Source organism: Chlamydotis macqueenii, chromosome 13 (assembly GCF_036417535.1).
Source record: "Chlamydotis macqueenii isolate bChlMac1 chromosome 13, bChlMac1.mat, whole genome shotgun sequence".
Taxonomy (NCBI): Eukaryota; Metazoa; Chordata; class Aves; order Otidiformes; family Otididae; genus Chlamydotis; species Chlamydotis macqueenii.
Window position 1 is genome coordinate 1,597,855 of NC_141568.1, and position 18,459 is coordinate 1,616,313.

Consider the following 18,459-nt stretch of genomic DNA (forward strand, 5'->3'; position numbering starts at 1 on the left):
AAAGGCTGGGTGAGGCAGAAGGGCGGCAGAGCTGTTCACAGGGGTTCACGTCTGCAGCAGACCGATGATGTTCCCTCCCCAGAGCCCCTCGCAGCCCTTAACGCGTTGTTCTGTTATCTCTGCAGAGACCTCAGAAGAGGAGGACGCCCCTTCCTTCGCTCCCTCCAGCTCTGTTGATGGCAATAACACAGACTCAGAGTTTGAGAAGGGTTTGAAGCACAAGCCCAAGGCCCAGGAGCCCCCCAAAACCATCACCCCGGTGAAGGATGAGTATGAGTTTGATGAGGACGATGAGCAGGACCGGGTCCCGCCCGTCGATGACAAACATTTGCTGAAAAAGGATTACAGAAAAGAGACTAAAGCAAACAGTTTTATTTCCATACCCAAAATGGAAGTGAAAACTTATACTAAAAATAACACAATTACACCAAAGAAAGCTGCCCACCGCATCCTATCGGACAGCTCGGACGAGGAGGAGACCAGCGTTGCTGTGGGAACGGGAGAGAAGCTACGGCTTTCGACCCACTCGATATTGCCCAGCAGCAAGATTCGGGAGCCCGCCAGCACAAAGCCGCAGAAGGAGAAAAGCAAAGTAAAAAAGAAGCGGAAGAAGGAGACGAAAAGCAAAGAGGTTCGGTTTGGCAAAAAAAATGACAAATTTTGTTCCTCTGAATCAGAGAGTGAAAACGTGGAGAGTGAGGAGGATGATAGAGACTCTCTTCAGAGCTCTAGCTGTGTAAAGGACTCCAGGCTAGTGCTAAAGGAATCCTCCTTGTTTAACTCTCTGTCTGCCTCATCGACCTCTTCTCACGGGAGTTTAGCATCCCAGAAACATAATCCCAATCTTACAGAGCAGCACTCCAAGCACTGGAGGACGGACAATTGGAAAACCATATCTTCTCCAGCTTGGTCAGATGTCAGTTCCTTGTCGGACTCCACGAGGACGAGACTGACGAGCGAGTCAGACTACTCGTCCGAGGACTCGAGCTTAGAGTCGCTAAAGCCAGTCAGGAAGAAACCAGAGCACAAAAAGAAAAACACCTCACACAACACTGTTTCTGAGAAAAAGAATTCATTCCATAGCAATGTGGATGGAGCAATTCCAAAGCTGGACAAGGAGGGGAAGGTTGTTAAAAAGCATAAAACAAAACACAAACATAAAAACAAGGAGAAGGGGCAGTGTCCCATCAGCCAAGACATTAAAATAATCAAAACCTTTTCTTTTGAATATGAGGACTCTAAACAAAAGCCTGAGAAAGGCTTGATAGTAGAGACAGAAAATCCAGTCGAAAACAAACTGAAGGTATTAAAGCATGAGCGAGAACACGGTAAGAAGGAGGAGAAGCTCCCCAAAGGTAAAGCGGAGGAGAAGGAATGGTTGTTTAAAGATGAGACTGGAAAATCCTTGAAAGAGGAGAAATCATTAAGAAAAGTCAAAGATGGTAGTAAAGACATGAGCAAATCCTTCAGAGAAGGGTTAAGTAAATCAGAAAAAGAGAAACCTGTAAAGGAGAAGTCTCCCAAAGAGGAGAAGCCAAGAATACACAAGGAGGAGAGAAAGAAGAAGTCGAAAGACAAGCAGTCAAAATCTGAAAAGAAGAATGAGCTGAAGGAGGAGAAGGTTTCTAAACTAGAGAAAGAAAAATCCTTCAAGGAAGAGAAAGAAAAATGCAAAAAAGAAAAACTTTACAGGGATGAGTCTGGGTTTGATGAGTTTAATAACAAAAACCAATTTCCTGAAAGCGAGGACACGAAGTTCAGCCTTTCGGATGATCAGCAAGAGAGGTGGTTTTCCGACTTGTCTTCTGATTCGTCCTTCGATTTCAAAGGTGAAGATAGCTGGGACTCTCCAGTGACAGATTTCAGGGACATTAAAAATGACACCGTGGCAAAGCTAATCATAGAACCCGTAAAAGAGGAAATTAAAGACAAGAAAAAGGAAAATAAAACAAAAGAGAAGAAGGACTACAACGAGAAACGGAATGAAAAGGACACTTTCTTAAAGAAGAAAGAGAGGGACTACGTGGACAAAAGCTCCGAGAAGAAGAAGGACCAAACGGACAGACACAAAGTTACTCCTGGTTACTTGCCTGAAAAGGATAAGAAAAGGAAGGATTCTGCAGAGAGTGTCAAGGAGAGGAAAGAAAAAGATACAGGTGAAACCAACAAAGACAGAAAAGATTCCTCTGATGGCTCGAAAGATCGAAAAGATAGCAAAACCAAGCAGGAGGAGCCCTATCGAGATGACTTCAAAGAATATGGCTGCGAAACGTTCTTCAAGGATAAGTCCGACCCCGAATTCAGTGGTAAGACTCTGGAGAGTTGGGAGAGGCACCATTCTGGGAAGGAAAAGGAGAAGAAAGATGTTCCCGATAAAGAAAAAAAAGAAAAGGTGAAGCCAGAAAAATACAAGGAAAAATCCAAAGAAGGTGACAAGGAGAAAAATGAAAAAGCTGCTCCTGAGAAAATCCTGAAAGACAAAGAACTAGAGAAGAGTTTCAAAGAGAAAAAAGAAACTAAAGAGAAGTACAAAGACCTGCACAGCAAAGACAAAGAAAGGAAGAGTTCTTTCGACCAGGTTAAAGAGAAGAAAGAGAAAAACTTCTCTGCAGATCGAGAGGACTTCTCCGAGAAAAAGGATGAGAAGAAAGGCAAGGAGAAAAGCTGGTACAGCATTGCAGACATCTTCACGGACGAAAGCGAAGACGAGAGGGATGATTACAGCTTGACTGGGTTCAAAGTCAGCGACTCCGCTGGGAGCGAAATGCATCGTCTGGACAGTCTGCAGGAGAAGGACGACGGCGCGGCTGCTGAGAAGGAGCTGTACCCCGACAAGCACCGCAAATACTCCTCCGACCGGCAACATTCAGGAGAGAAGCAGAAAGATAAGGACTCCAAGGAGAAGAAAAAGGACAAAGGAACATCGGAAGGGGGAAAAGAGAAGAAGGAGAAGAGTTCCTTTGACAAACACAAGGAGAAGAAAGATAAAGACTCCACTGAGAAGTACAAGGACAGGAAAGACAGAACATCCATAGATTCCACTCAAGAGAAGAAAAACAAGCAAAAGCTCCCAGAAAAGGTTGAAAAGAAACATGCCAATGAGGAGAAGGTGAAAAGCAAGCATAAGGAGAAGCCAGATAAAGAGCATTCTAAAGAGAAAAAGTCTTCGAAAGGAGGGGAGTCGGAGAAGAGTCTGCTGGAGAAATTGGAGGAGGAGGCTCTGAATGACTACAGAGACGACTCCAACGACAAAATCAGCGAGATCTCTTCTGACAGCTTCACAGATAGAGGACAAGATCCAGGACTGACCAGCCTCTTCGAGTCTTCTAACCTCTCTCTTGCTGATGCCGCTGAAGAGAAGTTTAAAGACTCTCTCCCTTTACCCTGCTTGCAGGACAAACTCAAGGAGAAGGAGAGACACAGACATTCCTCATCTTCATCAAAGAAAAGTCACGAGAAAGAAAAAGCAAAGAAGGAGAAGACAGAGAAAAAGGAGAAAACAGAAGAATTCAAAGACTCCAGCAGCAGAAAGGATTCCACTCATTATGAAAAAGATTTCGCTGCGGATGGGGATGCTTTTAGCGCTTCTTACAACATGAAGGCAGAGCCTGATGAGGAACCAGAGAAAGGCATTGATTACTTATTTTCCGAAAAGAAAGATAAAAATGATTCTGAAAGAGAGCTGTCAAAGAAGGCGGAAAAAGAAAAGACTTACAGTTCCAGCACCATCAGCACAGCTAAAGAGAAAAAGAAGCGAGATAAACACAAGGAAAAATGGAAGGAGGAAAAGGAAAAGCATAGAGACAAACATACAGATGGTTTCTTTAAACATCACAAAGACGAGCCAAAGTCAACGCTTAAAGACAAGGACAGTCCTCAGGTTACCACCTTTAAAGATAAATCAAAGGAGGACAACCTCAAATTCGGTGAAACCAAACTGAAGGAGAAGCTGAAGGAGAACCAAGAGAAAGACAAGTCGGAGTCAATAAAAATAAGCAATGGGAATGAAAAAATAACCCTCTCCAAAGACAGCGGCAAGAAAGATGTCAGGCCAAGGGAGAAGCTTCTGGGGGACGGCGATTTGATGATGACCAGCTTTGAGAGGATGCTGAGCCAGAAAGACCTGGAAATCGAGGAGCGCCACAAAAGGCACAAAGAGAGAATGAAGCAAATGGAGAAAATGCGGCACAGGTCCGGAGATCCCAAACTAAAGGACAAACTGAAAAGCGCGGAAGATGTGCGCAAGAGGAGCCTGGACCTGGCAACAAAGAAGCCGTTGGCGCTGGATACTCAGCTCAAGGACAAGAAACTTAAAGAGCTGGGTCCGCTGACTCCTATACTGTCACCAGAAAACAAGGCACAGCCTGCCGTTGGGACAGACTCCAAGGACTGGATAACGGGTCCTCAGCTGAAGGAGATCCTCCCGGCGTCTCCCAGGCCGGATCAGAACCGGCCGACGGGAGTCCCGACCCCGGCATCCGTCGTCTCTTGTCCGAGCTACGAGGAGGTGATGCAGACGCCCAGGACCCCCTCGTGCAGTAACGAAGACTACACGGACCTGATGTTTGAGTGTGCGGACTCGCAGCACTCGCTGCCCATATCCACCATGTCCATGAACGCCTGTTCTCCGTCCTTCTTCGACAGATATGCCAACGTTTCCAGTGGGCTCCCCGAGAATCCCAGTCAGACCCCGACTCGCACCATACCCACCACGAACCTTTATCGTTCCATCTCGGTTGATTTCAGAAGGGCGCCTGAAGAAGAATTCAGTGTTGGGGATAAATTTTTCAGGCAGCAAAGTGTCCCAGCGACATCCAATTACGACTCCCCAGTGCAGCATTTGATGGAGGAGAAGGTTCCCCTTCCTCCTGTCCCCGCTGAGAAGTTCCAGTGTTTGTCTCCCGGGTATTACTCACCGGATTACGGGGTTTCGTCACCAAAGGTGGAAGCTTTGCACTGCGCGCCCGGAGCGGTCAGCGGCGTCACCCAGTCACCCGAAAGTGTCTTTTCTGGTTTACAGGCAAAATCCTCCCCTTCACACAGAGATGAGCTGCTGGCTCCTTCGGTAGAAAGCGCTCTTCCCCCCGACCTCGGCATGCCCTTGGATACCACGGAAGAGCAGCAAGCCACTGCCTCCATTATGCCGCCGGAATCTACCTACTTGCCACCAATTGAAGAAAACCATTTCAGCTCGGGTCTGCCAGAACAAAACAACATGGACTGGGATAACGCTCCTTCCAGAAACCCTGACGCCGCCATGCCTCCCAGCCTGATGGGTAACCCCGCAGAGCACCCTGTCAGCTGGTCCATGGGCTCCGAGCTCCTGATGAAATCTCCCCAGAGGTTTTCCGAGTCCCCTAAACCTCCGCTCTGTTCCCTAGAGCCAATTCATCCTGCACCGGTCGCCTTCATTCCCACGGATACTTCCTACCCCGTTTCTCCCATATCTTACCCTCTGTCGGTGTCCGAGCCGGGGCTCGATGAAGTCAAGGAGGATGCTGAGGAAGCGGTTCCGGGAGAAATAGCGAATGCCGAAGAGCAAGCTCCGTACATGTCCCCTACTAGGTTAGACACGTTCTTCAATAACTGCAAGCCTCTTCCAGAGGAAGCCCCTGAGATACCTCCAGAGCCCCCTTGTATGCCAGCAGAACCTCCGGCAGAAGTTGTCAGCGCCCCAGAAAACAACTATTTGGAAAACAATAACGCCGCACCTGCAAACACGGAGGAGGCGGTGACGTGGCCTGATCCCTTCACCAATACAGAAGATGACCTGGACCTTGGCCCCTTCTCGCTACCGGAGCTGCCGCTCCAGCCGAAGGATGTTGCGGAGACAGAGATGGCGGAGGCAGAAGCGGTAGAGGAAAGCCCAGCAGCGGCTTCAGAAACAAGCGCTGGCATCATTAAAGCGAGCGCATCCGTGATAGCGTCCGGTGAGCCGGAGGAGCCGCCGGCCAGCCAGGGGACTGCTGTCCTGCCCGTGGAGACGGAGCCACAAGCAGAGGAGCAGAAACCAGAAGTGGCTGCTCAGGAAGCCACCTCGGAAGCGCTGAACGTAGCTGAGGAAAAAGGAGCAGAGGACTCGGAAGCACAAATTTTCCAGCAGACGCCGTCTGAGTCTGCTCAGGCGGAGAGCAAAGAGGTGGAGGCCGTGCATGAAGAGCTGTCCTCTTCTGGTGGGGTGGCAGAGAGCAGCTCCCAGCCCTGTCCCCCACCCGTGGCCGCTGCCGAGGGCAGCGTTTCGCAGGAGGGTGCTGCGGCACGCGGCGGGAGCCAGGTCCCTTCCTCGCAGGCAGACGCGCCTCCGGCCAGCGCTCAGGCTGAAACCGTCGAGCCAGTACAAAAACCAGTAGCAGAAGCTCCCAAACCCCCCAAAATAGAAGAGATTCCTCAGCGGATTACCAGGAACCGGGCTCAGATGCTCGCCAACCAAAACAAGCAGAACGCCGCCTCATCCGAGAAGGAATTTCCTCCTGTTTCTGCGCCCGCCACACGTGCCAAAGGCCGCATCGCGGAGGAGGACGATTCCCAGGCTCAGCACCCGCGCAAGCGCCGCTTCCAGCGCTCCAACCAGCAGCTGCAGCAGCAGATCAACACGTCCACCCAGCAGACGAGGGAGATGATACAGCAAACACTGGCAGCTATCGTCGATGCCATAAAACTGGACGACATCGAACCTTACCACAGCGACAGGTCCAACCCCTACTTCGAGTACCTCCAGATCCGGAAAAAGATCGAAGAGAAGCGGAAAATCCTCTGCTATATTACCCCCCAGGCTCCGCAGTGCTACGCCGAGTACGTCACCTACACGGGCTCCTACCTGCTGGATGGCAAGCCTCTGAGCAAGCTCCACATCCCAGTGGTGAGTCGCCTTCTCTCTTTGAACCGCAGCGTCGGGGACTGTCCCGCTCCCTCGCTGCCACCAGCACAGCCAGGTTGTCCCCTGCGTGCCACGAGCACCCCGCCGTGCCGGTAGCGCCCCGGCCGTGGCTTTAGCCTGCTTTTAGCACGGGGTGACAAATCTGAGCCTCGGTAAGTGGATGGCATCCTCGGAGGTGCTGTAATTCTGCAGAGGAGACCTTGGGCTGTGCCTGGAAGCCTGAGATTGGTTCAGGCTATAGGGCAGGTTTGGATGAATCCACTGGATTTGAGGCTGGAAGGCAGAACTGCTTTTACGAGCAGTGTAGGAATTGGATCGTGAACCCGGAACACTCAGAACTCCTGCCTTCCTTTCCCGAGCTCTGGTGTTGACTCGCCGGTTGCCCTCGCTCCTTGGCCGCGGGCTCTGCGTTTTACTGCTGTGCTGCATGAGCAGACTCGCTAACGCAAGTGCATCGATTGACTTGGTGCTGCAGGCAGTAAATCCGGATCCGGCCTGGCCGGAGGAGGGTCGATACGAGCGGCCGCGTCGGGCTTCCTTCCCTGCTGCGTGCGGGGTGGAGTGCCCCGGTTCGCGGGCATTTCTGCTGCGGTGTGGTCCGTGCGGGAGTTAGCGTGGGTTAACACCGCCTCATCTGCCGCAGCACCGCGCTGCTTGTAGCCCGTGTTCACGCCTGCCTGTTCCTTCCTGGACCAACCCCGAGCCTCCCGCTCCCCTGTTCTGCAGCGTGGGCTGTGCTCGAGGAGCGCCGTGCTCCGGGGGGAGCGCAGGACAGGTCGGGACACGGGCACGCTTCCCGGCGCGCAGACGGGGCTGCTCCCGGCCGTATTTCTCCCCAGTGTCATCCCCTTCGTCAGGCGCGCTCAGGCCCGTGTGCAGACCGCCCTTGCAGCGCCTTGGGGTGGTTGAGGCTCTGGCTCTGCAGGCCGAGCTCCTCTCTCGGCACTGGGCACCTCTCGCCCCTCGCTGTGGTGTGAGCGCCGGCGGGACGTTGTCTGCTGAGGAAATGGCAGACATTCTCCTCGGGCGAGCTCCGTTCAGCTCGCCTCTCCCAGCGCTTGGCCGAGGTGCGTTTCAGCTGCGTGGCCGTGTGGCACGCAGGGCCCCGCGCGGCAGGGGCGGCAGGCGGCCTCCATGTTGCTGTCTCTAACCCTTCGCTGTCGTGTGCCCGCAGATCGCCCCGCCGCCGTCGCTGGCGGAGCCTCTGAAGGAGCTTTTCAAGCAGCAGGAAGCCGTCCGGGGGAAGCTGCGGCTCCAGCACAGCATCGAGCGGGTAAGGGAATGCTTCGGGAAACTCCTGCTTGGGAAGACACCCCAGATTTCTTCTGCTGGGGAGGCCGAGGCTGCCACGCTCACTGCTGCGTTTGCTCTTCCTCAGGAGAAGCTCATCGTCTCCTGCGAGCAGGAGATTTTGAGAGTCCATTGTCGGGCAGCGAGGACGATTGCCAACCAAGCTGTGCCCTTCAGCGCCTGCACCATGCTGCTGGACTCCGAGGTCTACAACATGCCTCTAGAAAATCAGGTCAGTGCCTGTCGGGGGGTGCAGAAGTGTCTCGGAGGTGCTGTGGGAGACAGTGTTTTCTCAGCGGGATGTAGGCAGGAGTTCCTGACGCTCTCCCTGCGCGGGTGCCTGTCGCCCACGGCGGCACGCAGATGCAGGCCAGGAGAGCTCCCCAGCAGGTGCCCAGGTGCCTGGTCTGACTCGGTTTCTGCTGTCGCACATTCTGCGATACCCCACGTGCGTGCCGGGGAAGGAAACGCGTCTGGGAACACGGGGATACAGGGAACATCGTGTCTCCTTAGGAGCAGAGATGGCTCGCGTTTGTCAGTGAGTCTCAGGAGCATCTGCCCCCCTTCTTGGTCAGGATCCTCTGCACCGTGAAAGGTTCCTTTTACTGCACTCCGGGATGTCCTTTCCTGGTGAAGGAAGGGGAGAGAGCCATTAAATTGATTTGTGTCTGAATGGCAGCTTTGAAAGAGCCAGACTCTGTCTCTCAGCCCACATGAAATGATCGTTTCTTCCTTCGGTTTCATGTCCTGTGCCGGAGAAGGGAGGATCGCGTCCGGTCTCTGCAGCCGGCGGCCGTGCAGCTGCGGCGGTGCTGAGCCATCCCGCCAGCACCCTCTGCAGCCCGCGCGCCGCAGCTGCCGCCGGCCTGGCTGCTCGGGGACGTGGCTGCTGCATTGCAGGAGGGATCCTGGGCAGGGACGGGATCCCGGAATTTATTAACGACCTGGCGTCTTGGTCGGGGAGCCTTGATTTATTGCCTGGCATCTCCCAGCCAGGTGTCTGTGCTCGTACAGCAGTGACGTTACAATCTTGGGCGGGAGCCGAAGGAGATGGAGAGGTGGGGGTGCTGTGATGGGCTGGCACCCACAGATTCTCTGCGAAGCAAGGAAGAACGGGGAGTGCGCGCACGCATGCGTGTGTGCGTGTGTCTGAGGCTGAAGGCTCTGGCAGAGGGCTCTGTTCTCCCTCCCTGCAGGCACCTCCCCTGTTTCTGGTGAGTGGGTGCCCCAGGAGGGGTTTGGACGTGGCCTGTTGGACCTGTAACTGCTGAAAGGTTAAAAAAAAAAAAAAAAAAACAAACAAGAAAAACAGAAAAGCAGCTACCGTGTAATTTGCTTTTGCTGTCCTTGCTTAGGGAGACGAAAACAAATCGGTCAGAGACCGTTTCAACGCGCGACAGTTCATTTCCTGGTTGCAAGACGTGGATGACAAGTACGACCGGATGAAGGTGAGAGCGCGGGAGCCCTGGCGCTGCGGGCTGCGGCGCGTGGGCAGCAGCGGGTCCTGCTGCTCTGCCTCCTGCTTTCCCCGAGAGGGCTCCTGGCTGTTGTGTAGCCTGGGAGCCGCCTTTGTGGTTTCCAAAAACCCGCTGGGCGCAGGTCTCCCGAGATGGTCTGGTCAGCGTTACGCGATGGGGGACTCTTCTGGGCACGGCATGGCGGAGAGGTGGGAGCCGCTGCGGGACCCGGGGAGCCTCTGCTGATTTTGGAAAGGGGGAAGGGAGCCACGTTCTGCTCCGGGTTGGCTGGCTGGCTGTTCCTCTGCTTCGTGCCGTACGGGCTGGAGCTGTCTCGGTCGGCTCAACCCTCAGGGGCTGCTCTTTGCCAGCAGCACATGCTGCAGCGAGCGCAAAACACGGAGAACTTCAAGGTGGCAGGAGCCCCTGCGGTGATCGCGGAGGGCTCTGCAGAGCCCTGGGTGGCAGGCTGGCACGGCAGGGAGCAGGGACGGTTGTGCTTTCAGCTGGTGACACGGAGGGACTTGGCAGCTCTGACAAAGGGAGCAGGGCTCCGCTCTGGGCCAGCCCAGGGCCACTGTTGGGGCAGATGGGCGCTGTCACCAGCGCGGTCGGTGCTCTTGAGTGCTTAGGAGCCTCTGAAAGCTGCCCCATGAGGCCCTTTTGGGTTTGCCCCTGCTGGAACTGGGCTCAGCAGACGTCCCAAGTCCAGCTTTCCTTCCCGCCGGACTGCCTGTGGCGTCCCTTGCTCCGTTTGCTGCTCTGCCCACTGCGGTGGCTGCGGGACCCCTGCCTTTGCCGGGTGGGACGGGCAGCGGGAGCCTTTCCCATTTTTCCCACTCGCCCTTCATTTCTGTTTATTTTTCCTTTTCCCCGATCCAGACATGCCTGCTCATGCGACAGCAGCACGAAGCCGCTGCCTTGAACGCGGTGCAGAGGATGGAGTGGCAGCTGAAGGTGCAGGAGCTGGACCCCGCGGGGCACAAGTCCCTCTGCGTGAACGAGGTGCCCTCGTTCTACGTGCCAATGGTCGACGTGAACGATGACTTTGTGCTCTTGCCGGCATGACAGTTCAAAACCAGGAGACATCACTGAAAACTGGCAAGGACGGGAGCCCTCCGAGGTCGGGCGGTCGAGCTCACATTCACCCTTACCGCTTGCTGATGAATCCCTGGTCAGAGGAGGAGGAAGCAGCTATCGGCAGAAAACAAAACAATAAGAAAAATAATTGCACTTTCTTCACAACGCGTCCCTCGCTTCCGGACTGACGGCAGCTCCGCCGGGCAGCGGGCCGGGGCGCATCTCCTTTCCAACCGGCTGCTGCGGCAGGGAGGCAGCCGGTCTGCGCGGGCAGCGAGCGCTCACCGGCCAAGAGACTGGCAGAGGCGTGGAGGGAGGAGGCCGAGGACAGCGTGTGCGTGTTGCAGAAGCTGCTGAGCGGGGCCAGCAACCACGTGACTCATGTACTTGTGAACACCGTGATTTCCAGCTCTGTTTTCCACCGGTCGCGGATCTCCTCGCGGAGAAGCTGCAGTTAGGAAACCATGGGGGGAGGGGGGGGTGTTTGAGTTTCTCGTTCCATCCTGGGTATGTCTAAAAAAAACCAACAAAAAAAAAAAAACAAAAACAAAAAACAATTAGAAACAAAAAGACAGCGTCCGAGTTGGGCAGCCGCGGCTCTGAAGGTGTGGACGGCTCCGGGGTGCGCCCGCGGCGCCCCGCAGCAGCCGCTTGCCACCCTTGCGGAAGAGCGCAGGAGCCGCCTGCGCAGCGTGCGCCGGGGCGGCACGGCCGGCGGCGGGCGGGGAAATGGTGACGCAGAGAAAGGACTTTGCCAACTGTGTTTTTAATGGAGTAAAATCCATGTGGTTTATATATTTTTTCCTTTAATCTTGGGCATTTCGTTTCTCTTTCTGAGAACATAACTTGAAAACACTACAGAGCCAATACTCATATAAAGAAAAATTGTATCCCATAAATGCTGTACAGTTTTTATATACATTAACAATGTACTTTTGCTGCCTTCTAGATAATTTATTTTGCAACACATTACTGCACAGTTGTAAATAACTTATGTACTGTAACATCACTTTCAGTTATGTGTAAAGAAATAAATAAATTAATTAAAATTATCTTTGTATGTATAGTTCACCCTAGGCAGCGCTTTCCCTGGCAAGGAAAAACCACGGGCCGAGGCGTGCGGCGTTGCTTGGAAGCCCGTCTGATGCGCTCAGGTACGCACAGGCAGTCCGACCCGCGGTGCGGAGATCTCCGGGTGCTGACCTCATTTTTAACACCGCGTCGGTTTTCTCCTCTTTCCCCTCCCTTCTGCGTTTGGTGGAATCAGAAACCCCGCGGCCGTGCCGGGCCCGTAGCCGTGCCTGGGGACGGGCTCCTGCCGGGCTCCCGGGGCGCTGCACCAGCCACCCCCGCGCTCCCGGCCGCCTCCTTTCCCTTCTTCCCTTCTTTTGAACATCAAACTCGGAAATCGGTTGCGTGGATCGTGGCTGCCCTGCTGGCTGGGTTCGCCCTTGTTTGTGGGTGCTGGATGCGCTGGTGCAGACGGTGCCGCGTGGGACGCGGTGCTGCCGGCCGCGCCAGCCCTGTGCCCGGCCGGGGGCAGCCCCACCGCGCGCCCTCCGCGTTTGCTCTGCGTGCCGGCACCGCGGCCTCGTCCACAGGGGAGCACGTTGCACGTGCGGCTCTCGGCGGAGCTGTAAGCCAGCCCCGGCTTCACGCGGTTGGCAAAGTCCATCCTCGAGCGCTGGTTCTGCGTTTTCTGTTCGGTTTTGCCGGGTGCACGTGCTGGCTGAACGTCTTGGCTGTTGTTTTTGGAAGCAGAGAGGTTTTAAACGCGGTGTGGCTCGTCTTCCTCTGCTGGCACAGCTTGGCTGGTGGCACTGGAAGGTTCACCACCACTTTCCAGCCCCGTCTGCCTTTTCCGGCGGCACCAGCTCTCGCTAGGTCCAGGCAGCCCCACACGTGCGATGCTCTGCAGCCGAGGTCGCGCTGCAGCCCGGGCAGCGCAGGCTCACGCCGCTGGCATCAGGGCGGCCACACAGATCCCCGGTGGGAGAGCACCCGCCACGCCAGGGCACCACGCAGGTCCCCGGTGGGAGAGCACCCGCCATGCCAGGGCACCACGCAGGTCCCCGGTGGGAGAGCACCCGCCATGCCAGGGCACCACGCAGGTCCCCGGTGGGAGAGCACCCGCCATGCCAGGGCACCACACAGATCCCCGGTGGGAGAGCACCCGCCATGCCAGGGCACCACGCAGGTCCCCGGTGGGAGAGCACCCGCCATGCCAGGGCACCACGCAGGTCCCCGGTGGGAAAGCACCCGCCACGCCAGGGCACCACACAGATCCCCGGTGGGAGAGCACCCGCCACGCCAGGGCACCACGCAGGTCGCCGGTGGGAGAGCACCCGCCACGCCAGGACTCCTCTGCCCCTGGCTTCCACCTCGCTGCCGCCAGCTTTGCAGGCGGTTGAGGAATTTTTCGAGGTACTTGGGCTGGAGAGCTCAAGGGTTTCACTCCACAGCATCTCAGCAGCTTTGTAAAAGCTGAGGGGGCCCTGCCGACCCCCAGCCCCTGCCGTGGCACCGCAGCCCGTTGCCAGATCAGCACGGAGAGACCTTTAACGAGCTGTGCAGAGCGAGAAACATCCCACACTCCCTTCTGCCCCTGGTGCTGGCAGGCTGGGGAGCCCCTGGGGTGAGTTTTCCTCCCGGCCACGTATTCAAGCGCAGGTCCCTCCCAGGCCAGGGTCCCACCTTCTCTCGGCGCTGGTCGGACGCGGACGGTGGCGCGTGGGCCAGGCAGCGAGGCAGGAACGCACTGGTGCCATTTTTTTTTTACGCACTGAGGGCCATGTGCAGCAGCCTCGTCCCTTCAGCTGGACGAATTTCTGTGGAGGGGGGCAAAAAGCGAATGCAGGCGCGGTTTTGTACCATTGCACCCGTGGAGCCGAGCACCAGAGCCATGCCGTTGTCCCTTGGAGATGATGCTTGTAAATAAATTTTTAAAAGAGGAGGAAAAAAATAATCTTGTTTGCAACTCCTGCTGTGTCCGCTCTTCCCACGGTGCTGGGTGGGAGCGGGGCTGCGACCGGTTCCCTTCCCCGGGGTGGGGCCAGACCCCACCGGCCCCCTTCGAGGTTTATGGGTACCTGGGTGCATTTGTGGGTGGTCCCAGGGGTCCTGGCTGCACCCCTGAGACCCCCCGCACCACACGGACCCTGGGGGTCCCCCAGTGCCAAGAGGGAGCCTTGGCCTGGAGAAATATGGAGGGAGGTGAACCAGGTTTGGGGGGATCGAACTGGAGGGGGCTGAAGCGGGTCGAGGGGGAGCAAACCGGTCTTGGGGGAGCTGAACCAGGCTGGGGGGGCAAACCAGTGCTGGAGGGGGGTGAACCGGGCCTGGGCAAGCGAACCAGGCTTGAGGGGACTGAATCGGGGCTGGGGGGGCCAAACTGGGCTGGGGAGACCAAACTGGGGCTGGAAGGGGACCAACTGGGCTTGGGGGTCGAACTGGGGCTGGGGTGAGGGGGGCGAACTGGGCTTGGGGGCTGAGCTGGGCTTGGGGGCTGAGCTGGGCTTGGAGGGACTGAACTGGGGCTAGAATGGGGCAAACCGGGGCTGGGGGGACTGAACTGGGGGTTGAGGGGGGGCGAACCAGGCTGGGAGGGGACCGGTGAATCGGGTCTTGGGGGACCCCCGCCGGGACGAACCGGGGCTGGGGGCTGGCGTGGGCTTGCGGAGCTGCACCGGTGGCGGGGCGGGGGGGGAGGGACGGGGGACCCGGAGCTGTACGGGGTGGCCCGATGCGGGGCGGGGCGGTGCGGGGCGGGCCCGGCGGGGGGCCGGTCAGCGCCGGTGCCGCCCCTACCTGCCGGCGCCGAGCCCGACCGGATCCCAGGTGGCGGCGGTGGCCATGGCGGGGGCGGCGGCGGCGGCGGCGGCGGCGGCGGGGGGGGGGTCGCGGCCGCGGGGCCGGCGGGCGGCGGGGGGGTGGGCGCCGTGCGCGGCGCTGGCGCTGGGCTGGGCGCTGGGCTGGGCGCTGGGCGCGGAGCCCCCGCACCGCTGCCGACCGGACGCGGCGCTGCTGCCGCCGCCGCTGCGCCGCCTGGCGGGGGCCGCCCTGCTCCGCGCCGCCGTCCCGCGCCTGCGGGGGGGTTGGAGCCCCTGCCAGCTCTACCGGTACCGCGGGCCCGCGCCCGGCCCCGCCCGGCCCAACGGCACCGGGCCCTGCACCCGCGGATGGCACTACGGCATGCCCGCCGCCGGCCTCCGCGCCAACCTCGTCACGCAGGTGCGGGGCGGCGGGGAGGGAGGGGGCCGGTGGCTCTGCTCTGGAGGGGGCCGGGAGGGGTCTGGGGGAGGGGGGCTTTGGGGATGGAGGCTAGGGAGGGGGGCGAAGGGGGCCTGGGAAGGAGTCCGACGGGTCCCAGGATGGGGGACCTCTGGCGTTGGGGGGTCCCCTGGGAACGGGAGGGGTCGGAGTGGGGCTATGGGTACGGGAGGGGTGGGGGGGCTTTGAGGGGGAAGCTATGGGGATGGAGGCTGTGGGGAGGGGGGAAAGGGGGCCTGGGGGGGAGTCCAGCGGGGGAAACCCCCCAGCAAGTTGTCCCGCGGGAAAGCCCTGGATGTGGAGGAGGAGCACCGAGGGGTGGGGGGTCTGGGGTGGGAAGAGGGAGTTTGCCTGGGGGGACCGGGGATCCTGGGGAGAGGAGAAAGTGGGAGACCCCCGTGGAGGGGCTTTGGGGGTGGTGGGGGGGACAGGGCTCTAAGGGCTGTCGTCACTGTTCCTCTGCATCCAGCTGCACATTTCTGCTGGTGGGTAGGGGCTGGCCAGAAGCTCCCCAGGCACCTCGTGGGGCTCCTGACCCCATACATCCCAGGGCAGCGGTGGGGGGCTCTGCCAGGACCCCCATACTGACGTCCCCCCTCGCCCGCAGTGGGACCTGGTGTGCGCCTCGCGCTGGAAGGTGCCCCTGGAGCAGACCACGCACTTGCTGGGATGGACACTGGGCAGTGTCGCCGCCGGCCTGGCCTGCGACAGGTAACGGGGGTCCCGGGGGGCCGGGGGCACCGTGCCCAACCCCACTCACGGCCCGTCCCCCGGCAGGTTCGGCCGCCGGCCCGCCTTCGTGGTGTCCCTGGTGCTGGCCGTGCCCCTGGGCCTCGGCGTGGCGTTGGCCGTCAGCTTCGTCATGGTCCTGGTTGCTAGGCTGCTCTTCGGGGCAGCGCTGGCGGGCGCCTTCCTCTCCCTCTACGTGGCGCGTGAGTGGGCTGGCAGGGGGACGCGGTGACCTGGGGAGCGGGGATGCTCCAGGATGCAGGATGCTCTGGGATGCGGGCTGTGGGATGCTCCAGGATGCGGGATGCTCTGGGATGTGGGATGCTCCGGAATGTGGCATGCTGCGGGGTGGTCTGGGGTGTAGGATACTCTAGGGTGAAGGATGCTCTGGGATGCGGGATGCTCCAGGATGTGGGATGTTCAATGCTCCAGAGTCCAGGATGCTCCAGGGTACAGGATGCTCTGGGGTGTGGGATGCTCCAGGGTACAGGATGCTCTGGGATGCAAGATGCTCTGGGGCGCAGCATGCCCCAGGGTGCAGGATGCTCTGGAGCCCGGGATGCTCTGGGATGCGGGATGCCCTGCGGCCATGGCACCTATGACACACCCCTCACACCCCCCTGCCAGGGCTGGAGCTGTGTGACCCCCCGCACCGACTGACGGTGACAATGGTGGCCGGCTTCTTCTGGATCGCCGGCGAGCTGCTGCTGCCGGGGCTGGCCGTGCTGTGCCGGGACTGGCGGGTGCTGCAGGGCGCTGTCACCATGATCCTGGCTCTGCTGGCTGCCTGCTGGTGGTGAGGACCCCCGTGGGCCGGGGCGGGGGGCTGCGTGCTCTCCTGGGGCTCGTGCTGAGCCGTGCCCGGGGAGCGCCAGGGCAGCAGCCCCCAGCCCGGCGCACCCTTCCTGGGGTGGCGGCGGGGTTCAAAGGCTGCCCGGGGCTCTCCAGGCGGGGCACGGGGACCCCCCGCCCTGAGTAAATGTTTGCTCAGGTTTGAAGTTGAGGGTTTCTGGGCAGCGTCGCCTTGAAGCCGGGAAAAGAGGGGTGGGGGTGCCAGCGCCGGAGGGGGGCCAGGCCCCCGGGGAGCCTCGTGACACCGCCGCTCGCGCCCCAGGTGCCCGGCGCTGCTGCTGGAGTCGCCACGCTGGCTGCTGGCCACGCGGCAGCTGGAGCGGGCCAGGAAGACCCTGCAGGCGCTGGCCGAAAGCGGTGGCCCCGGCTCTGATGACGGCTCCTGCCACCAAGAAAGCCTCCTCGCGGGTGCGTGGCGGGGGCTGTCGAGTGCGACACGGCCGCCGGGCCCCCTCCCCAAAGCCGCCGTGCCGGGGACAGTGGTACGGTGCCAGCTCTGACCTGTGTCCCCCCGTCCCAGCAGAGCTGGAGTCCCTGTCTGAGGGGTCCCCCCAGCCCCGGTACCACGCCGTCTGTGAGATCTTTGGCACCAGGGTCATCTGGAAGAACAGCGTCATCCTCGGCTTCGCGGCGTGAGGAGGAGCAGGCAGGGGGGTGATTTTGGGGGAGGGGGTCCTGCTTGCAGCCCCCCTGACCCCGCTTTCCCACAGGTTCATCGGCTCCGGCATCCGCCACTGCTTCACCCGCAACCTGGCCCCCCACCTGCCCCGCTTTTTCTCCTCCTACTTTGTGCTGGTGAGCACCGAGGCGGCCGCCTGCCTCTTCGTGTGCCTGACGGCCGAGCGCTTCGGGCGCCGCGCTGTCCTCCTGCTCTGCACCGTCCTCACCGGCATCTCCTCCCTCCTGCTGCTGGCCCTCACCCAGTGTAAGGACGCGCGGGGACCCCCGCCCGCCCTGCGGTGGGATGCGGCCCCCGGCTGGGGGGCTGGCGGTGGGAACAAGGTGCTTGGGGGGGGTGCAGGTGCAGGATTTGACCTCTGATGGTGCTTTTCCCCCCCACCAGACCTGCTGGACCTCATCGTCCTGACCCTGTCCGTGGTGGGCATCACCGCCTCCCACGCCGTCACCATGCTCAGCATCTTCTTCGCCAGCGAGGTTCTCCCCACGGTGATCAGGTAAGGGGGAGCTGCCCCCCTCCCCGGGCCACCCTGGGCTGGGGGGCACCCTGGCAGGGTCCCTTGGCCCCCATCTAAGCGCATTCTCCCCGCAGGGGTGCCGGGCTGGGCCTCGTCGTGGGGGGCAGCTTCGTGGGCAAGGCGGCCGCCCCCATCACCGCCATCCCCAACAGCCGCGGCTTCTTCCTCCACCACGTGGTCTTCGCCTCCTTCGCCATCCTCGCCGTCCTCAGCATCATGCTGCTGCCCGAGAGCCAGGGCCGCGGCCTGCCCCAGTCCCTGCAGGACGGCGAGAGCCAGCGCCGGCCCCCCCTCTTCCGCCGGCCCCCCCGCGAGGACCACCTACCCCTGCTCGCCCCCCACGGCATCCCCCACGACTACTCCCGCCTCGCCGCCTCCACCAAAAGGATGCTGGGCTCCCCGGCCGCCCCCCGTGAGACGTAGCTCTGCGTGTGTGTCCCCCCCCTCAACTCTGGGGTCTTCCTGCTGCTGGGGGGGGTGCCCAGGTGCACGGTGCCAGGACCCCCACGGAGCGCCAGGGACCCCCATCCGCGGGTGCTGGCGGGGATGGCGGGGTGCAGGATGGCCGAGCCGGGGGGAGCAGCGCCCCCACCCCACGGCGGGGCCGGATCCTGCCCCAGGAGGAGCTGTGCTGGGAGTCCTGGGGCGGGGGTGATGCCCCCCCGGGTGTTTGCGGTGGGCTGCCAATAAAAGTGCCTTGTTTCTACGG

General features: G+C 59.7%; 2 protein-coding genes across 4 annotated transcripts in view; both read left to right on the forward strand.

The window, feature by feature from the left end:
- ANKRD11 (ankyrin repeat domain 11) overlaps nt 1–11,756 on the forward strand; it is a 141,256-nt gene extending 129,500 nt beyond the window's left edge. For all 3 annotated transcript variants that reach the window (XM_086757922.1, XM_086757924.1, XM_086757923.1), the window contains 5 exons: nt 126–6,859; nt 8,052–8,150; nt 8,256–8,399; nt 9,523–9,615; nt 10,507–11,756. In XM_086757922.1, the coding sequence (XP_086614048.1) occupies nt 126–6,859; nt 8,052–8,150; nt 8,256–8,399; nt 9,523–9,615; nt 10,507–10,692 (7,256 nt within the window). In that variant the 3' untranslated portion in view covers nt 10,693–11,756. The remainder of the gene's footprint in view (nt 1–125; nt 6,860–8,051; nt 8,151–8,255; nt 8,400–9,522; nt 9,616–10,506) is intronic.
- A 2,981-nt stretch (nt 11,757–14,737) lies between these two features.
- On the forward strand, nt 14,738–18,456 carry SLC22A31 (solute carrier family 22 member 31). The gene is made up of 9 exons (XM_086758269.1): nt 14,738–14,934; nt 15,581–15,684; nt 15,751–15,905; nt 16,330–16,498; nt 16,817–16,962; nt 17,078–17,186; nt 17,265–17,479; nt 17,618–17,729; nt 17,825–18,456. Exons 1-9 carry the CDS (start codon nt 14,896–14,898, stop codon nt 18,171–18,173), a joined length of 1,398 nt encoding a protein of 465 aa, XP_086614395.1. The 5' UTR covers nt 14,738–14,895; the 3' UTR covers nt 18,174–18,456.
- The last annotated feature ends 3 nt before the right edge of the window (nt 18,457–18,459 follow it).